At 37.9% G+C, this 6,587-nt stretch overlaps 1 protein-coding gene across 1 annotated transcript; it reads left to right on the forward strand.

Moving 5' to 3' along the window:
• Positions 1 to 227: 227 nt before the first annotated feature.
• LOC113190481 (barrier-to-autointegration factor) lies at positions 228 to 892 on the forward strand. Its single transcript, XM_026399802.2, has one exon. The coding sequence runs from the start codon at positions 273 to 275 to the stop codon at positions 540 to 542; it is 270 nt and encodes an 89-aa protein (XP_026255587.1). The 5' UTR covers positions 228 to 272; the 3' UTR covers positions 543 to 892.
• Positions 893 to 6,587: the final 5,695 nt, after the last annotated feature.

Below are 6,587 nucleotides of genomic sequence, written 5' to 3' on the forward strand. Positions count from 1 at the left end.
AGATAGTAGAATGAATCAGATACAACATTTCTATGTCCATATAAGAATTCATGACTAATGTAACTTCACATCATGCATAACCACTAAAATGGGAAGTTATGCTCCATGTATGTATGATACGTCAAAATACATTCTGGGTTGGGGCTGGGGCTCAGTGGCAGAGCACTTGCCTAGCACATGTGAGGCACTGAGTTTGATACTTAGCACTGTATACAAAAATAAGCAAACAGAACCGTTACTGGAGCCGGAGCTGCCTATTAAGCTCGATCAAGATGACAACCTCCCAAAAGCATCGAGACTTCGTGGCAGAGCCTATGGGGGAAAAGCCAGTGGGGAGCCTGGCTGGGATTGGTGAAGTCCTGGGCAAGAAGCTTGAGGAAAGGGGCTTTGACAAGGCATATGTCGTCCTCGGTCAGTTTCTGGTGCTAAAGAAAGATGAAGACCTCTTCCGAGAATGGCTGAAGGACACATGTGGTGCCAATGCCAAGCAGTCCCGGGACTGCTTTGGGTGTCTTCGAGAATGGTGTGACGCCTTCTTGTGATGTTCTCTGGGGAGCCCTCAATCCCTAGCCCCATTATCAAGTCTCCAGAGTTTGCAGCTGAGTGGGGGCTCCTTGTCCTCTACAAAGGAAAAGATTGCTGTTGTTGTACTCCAGGGTCTTTGGGAGTTCTCTCCCTTCACCATTTCAATCTTTTTTGGAATTTTTGCTCTTGCATGCAACTCCCTTTCTCTTTCCCCTGCCAGTTCCATGGAAATCATTAACCAGCTTTTCTGATTGGATTCCTGGCCCCTTCCCTCACCCCCACCTTCACCTCTGGTCTGTTTGATGCCATTTAGCACTTTTTTTGGCATAACAGTCACTGTCCTTGTAAAGTTTTTTAGATCAATAAAGACAGTGGCCTTCAAAAAAAATAAGCAAACAAAATAAAGGCATGCTGTCTATCTACAACTACAAAAAATTTTTTAAAAATACATTCTAGGGGCTGGGGTTGTGGCTCAGTGGTAGAATGCTCGCCCAGCATGCATGAGGCACTGGGTTCGATCCTCAACACCACATAAAAATAAAATAAAGATATTGTGTCCATCTACAACTAAAAAAATTTTTTAATAAAATAAAATACATTCTATTGTCATGTCTTCTTTGTTCACAAAGAACAAAATAAGATAAAATGGTACAATAGCTATGGAAAGTGGTGTGGAGGTTCCTCAAAAACTTAAAAATTGCATTACCATATGATCCATCAATTCCATTTCTGGATATACATGCAGAAGAATTGAAAGCAAGATGTCAAAGATATATTTGCACACCAAGTTTACAGAAACATTACTCTCAATAGCCAAGAGGTAGAAGTAACTCAAACAGCAGTCAAGAGATGGACAAACAAAATGTGGTGCATATATACAAAGGAAGAAAATGCTGCCATATCCTACAATGTGCATGAACCTTAAAGTCATTGTGCTATGTGAAATAAACCAGTTACAAAAAGAAAATATTGTATAATTTTCCTTATATGTAATATCTAAAGTAGTCAAATTCATAGAAATAAAAAAAATAGAATGGTTGTTGCCAGGAACTGAGAAGGCGAAATGGGAAGTTAAGTTTAATGGGTATAGAGTTTCAACTTTGCAAAATGAAAAAATTCTGTAGCTACTTTAATTCATATCCTACAATAGTCATACTTAGCTTTCCCTCAAAGCCATTAAAAGGATGGAATATATGCTGGGTGTGGTAGCAGATGTCTCTACTCTCAGCAACTCAGGAGACTGAGGCAGGAGGATCTCATCCTACTCAACTTAGTGAGAGCCTGTCTCAAAACAAAAAATTGTGCTGGGCTCAGTGGTTCATGCCTGTAATCCCAGAGTCTTGGGAGGCTGAGGAAGGAGGATTACGAGTTCAACCTCAGCAAAAGTGAGGTGCTAAGCAACTTAGTGAGACCCTGTCCTTAAATAAAATACAAATTAGGACTATCGATGTGGTTCAGTGTTCAAGTACCCCTGATGAATCCCTGGTACACCCCCCCAAAAAATTTTAAGGGCTGGGGATGTGGATCAGTGGTAGCATAACACTTAATTCAATCCCCAATACTGGGAGAAAAAATAGAGGTACAAAAAATAGAGGTACAAACCTCAATTAGGAGCAGTAAGGGGTTTATTTCTTTGAGATATATGCACAATATAGAGAATATAGTACATGATAATGAACTGTAAATTTCAAAATTACTGACAGTGAATTTCAAATGTTCTTATCACAAAAATGGTAAGTTTAGGGGTGATTTCTAAGTTAATTAGATTAATTATTCTACATTGTCATAATAGCACTTTGTACTCTAAAAATATATACAACTAAAATTTGTCAGTTTACAAGTTTTTTAAAAAAAATTAAAGATGGGGAAACTGAGAAACACCATTCCATTGAGAAACCAAATTCCTCAACCAAATTCCTCAACAAAACTCCTAAAGCGCAAGAAGTAAAATCAAGAATCAATAAATGGATGGTATCAAACCATAAAGTTTCTTCACAACAAAGGAAACAATCAAGAATGTGAGGACAGTTGAAGTTATGATAATTTCAATTCATTCTGAATTTTTTTTTTAAAGAAAGTTTCTCCTGCCCCAGCTTGCAAGTTAGTTCTCCACTCTTCTCACTCCTGCTCTGTCTTCTCCTGTGAAGCAGCAGCAAATTCCACTCCCAGCAACAACTTCCCCAGTTAGGATCACAAGCACTACCCTGAACAAGCAAGACCAAAGAAGATCATTTAATTGCTGTTCATTGTGTCCTCTTCAATTTTTCTAAGGAACTCACTTCTGCAACATCTGAAAACATACACACCTTCACTCATAAGAAAGATGCAAAGTAAAATTACATTCAGATGACATTTCTCACCTACCAAATTGGCAAAATTTCAGAAGTTTAAAATTGAAACTTTTAAATTACAAATTTGGGGAAACAGGCTCTCTCATACATTGCTCATGGTATTTTGAGGATACAACTCCCATGAATGATCTTTTAGCAATATTTACAACTGAAAGTGCATTTACTCTGACCTAGCATTTCTGATTTCAGAAATAAGTCCCTACAGACATACCTGTATAGGTAATATGTTTATACACACACATATATACACATCTACACACAAGATTTTTTAAATCACATCATCACTAGCAATTAGAGAAATGCAAATCAAAACCACTCTAAGATTTCACCTCAGTCCAGTCAAAATGGCAGCTATTATGAAGACAAACAACAATAAGTGTTGGTGAGGATATGGGGGAAAAGGTACACTCATACACTACTGGTGGGACTGCAAATTGGTGCAGCCAATATGGAAAACAGTATGGAGATTTCTTGGAAAATTGGGAATGGAACCACCATTTGACTCAGCTATTCTTCTCCTCGGTGTGTACCCAAAGGACTTAAAAATAGCATACTACAGGGACACAGCCACATCAATGTTTATAGCAGCACAATTCACAATAGCTAAACTATGGAACCAACCTAGATGCCCTTCAATAGATGAATGGGTAAAAAAAAAATGTGGCATATAAAAATGGAATATTACTCAGCAATAAAAGAGAATAAAATCATGGTATTTGCAAGTAAATGGATGGAGTTAGAGAAGATAATGCTAAGTGAAGTTAGCTAATCCCCGCCAAAAAAAAAAAAAATAATGTTTTCTTTGATATAAGGAGGCTGATTCATAGTGGGATAGGGAGAGGGAGCATGGGAGGAATAGTCTAACTCTAGATAGGGCAGAGGGATGGGAGGGGAAGGGAGAGGGCATGGGGTAATTATTGATGGTGGAACGTGATGATCATTATTATCCAAAGTACGGTTATGAAGACACGAATTGGTGTGAATATACTATGTATACAACCAGAGATATGAAAACTTATGCTCTATATATGTAATAAGAATTGTAATGTATTCCACTGTCATATATAAAAAAAAGAATGATTGGATAATGTGTTGAATAAACCATGGTGTACCCATTTTACAGAATATATGTAGCTATTAAACAGAATAAGAAAGATCTGAATGAACTGATACATAAATAGATCTCCAGGATATATTGTCAAGTTTGTTTTTTAAAGCATATCCAGAATTTACACATCCAGGAGACTCCAGGAATCCATCCTTCCACCTGAACAAGCACGCAATTGGCAGAACTGTCTGAAGTAACTACTTTAGAATTTTATAGTCCAAACACTTGCAACATCCAAGGCCAAGCTCTACAAAGAGCCTTATAAAACTTGACCTTTGACATAGTGGCTACTGACCATTATCCTCCCAGCAGTCAGCCATAGGGATAGCAACCCATATTCCAGAGAAAATTCTCATGACATTAAGTAGGGCATTTTTTCTTGGATATGATACCAAAAGTATAGACAACAAAAGAAAAAAAAAAGACATAATTTAACATTTTTGATTAAGCAAAACCCTGTCTCAAAATAGCTGGGCATAGTGACACACACCTGTAATCTCAGAGATTTGGGAGGCTAAGACAGAATTATTTCAAGTTTGAGCCTAGCCTGGACAATTTAGCAAGACCCTATCTCGAAAAAGAAAATTAAAAGGGCTGGTAATGTGGCTTAGTGGTTAAGTGCCCTGGGTTCAATCCCCAATACTAAAAACAAAAAAATTTCATCAAAATATATTATCAAAAGAGTAAAATAACCCATAGGATAAAGGAAAATATTTGCAAATAATATATCTGGTGGTGTGACATGATATGTTACAGGTCTGGAGAATGGGAATGTTTTTCTCCTGGACAGCTGTCAAACCTGAAGTAGGACATGTCTATCTGTCTTTAAGTAGAGGATCTCTAAAGGATCTTTAAGGAAAAGATGGAATAGAAAGAGTGAGTCCCAGAGAATCGAATCTTCCCATGGGATCAAACCTCTTTTTCTTCCACTCTTTTCTTCTGGGAAAGTTTAAATAAAAATAACAAACAATAAAAATATAAAAATTTGAAAAAAATAAAAAGGACTGGGGTCTTCAGTGGCAGAGAACCCCTGGGTTCAATCCCCAGTATTGCCATACAAAAAAAAATAAGCTTTTAATGTTATGCACATTTTACCACAATTAAAAATTTAAAAAAAGATCAGGTTTTAAACAGTATGTTCCTTTCTGTGAGAAACAAGAGCATAGATTACATATTCATATTTTCTTGTATTTGTATAAAGGAATATCAGAGAGCTAGGGACATGGCTCAGTGACAGAGCACTTGCCTAGCATGTGAGAGGCCCTGAATTTTATCTGTAGTACTACAAAAATAGAAAGAAAGAAAGAAAGGAAGAAAGAAAGAAAGAAAGAAAGAAAGAAAGAAAGAAAGAAAGAAAGAAAGAAAGAAAGAAAGAAAGAAAGAAAAATGAATATTAGAACAACAAATAATAAGCACATAAAAATGTCTACCTTTTAAAACAGATGTGAGGGGGCTGGGGATGTGGCTCAATCGGTAGCGCGCTCGCCTGGCATGCGTGCGGCCCGGGTTCGATCCTCAGCACCACATACCAACAAAGATGTTGTGTCTGCCAACTAAAAAATAAATATTAAAAATTCTCTCTCTCTCCTCTCTCACTCTCAAAAAAAATAAATAAATAAAATAAAACAGATGTGAGGAGAAATTTCTCAGTGTACCTATTCAAAAAATATTTTTCAAACAATAAATGAAATTTATTCCAGTAAGTTCTCCCCATCCCCCAAATAAAAACTCAAGCAGTGACATGACTTTTCTGACCATTCTTACTTAATTAAAAGTCCTATAGTTGCTTTAAATCACAAACAGTTTCATGTTTGATCCTATGAAATGATGAAAGCTTCAAAGTTAATTGCATGTTAGACCCTGTCCTCTCCCCAATGGGGCCTGCAGTGGGCTAATATCTTGCAGTGCCAGAGGGAAGCATGGCTCTCTGTCCCTCAGCTGCCACCTTCCTCCTGTGGTTTTTACTAACTTCTCTTTCACCCAGTGGAGAGGCAGAGCAATGTTCTTATTCTACAGGTAAGTCCTAAGATGGCTTCATGCCTTCTGGGTTTGCAGATATTGAAAGCTGACTCCCATTTGGAGCCCTCCATGGGTTCTTAGGAGATACCCCCATCCCAAATCTCCTGCAGTACCCTTGACCTGCAAGAGTGTACTTTGCAAAGAGGTAAGGAAATTCAGTGGGCCTCTGCCAGCTTCTGTCCTTTAGGTGGTCTGTAATTCAGATAATGAAATGACCCTAAATAGCTGTCCTTCACATCCAGTCCATTGTTGCCTAACAAATTCCGAAAGAACAAGCTAATTCTTTTCTATTAGTAACTCTCCTCTGCTTCACCTCCAAGCACCAAGACAGCCCCCTGCTCTCTCCAGATTCCCTGACAAGGAATCAGACATCAGTGAACTGTGACCTAATAAATTTAGAAGATAACACTGGAAGATTGCTGAATTATTCTCATTGAAGCTTTTCTCTTTTGACTTGAGATGAGGGGGGAAATCACCTACTTCTCTCCATTAGAAGAGAGCAGGGTTCAGTCCCCCCCCCCCAGAATTTTTCTCCAAAGAAATCCTCGCCCTTAGAGTAGAGAAAATACACATCATGGCTAAAT

Source organism: Urocitellus parryii, chromosome 2, assembly GCF_045843805.1.
Source record: "Urocitellus parryii isolate mUroPar1 chromosome 2, mUroPar1.hap1, whole genome shotgun sequence".
Lineage (NCBI taxonomy): Eukaryota > Metazoa > Chordata > Mammalia > Rodentia > Sciuridae > Urocitellus > Urocitellus parryii.

Coding starts and splice junctions, on each gene's coding strand:
- LOC113190481 (XM_026399802.2), top strand. CDS start 273: ATGACAACCTCCCAAAAGCATCGAGACTTCGTGGCAGAGCCTATGGGG.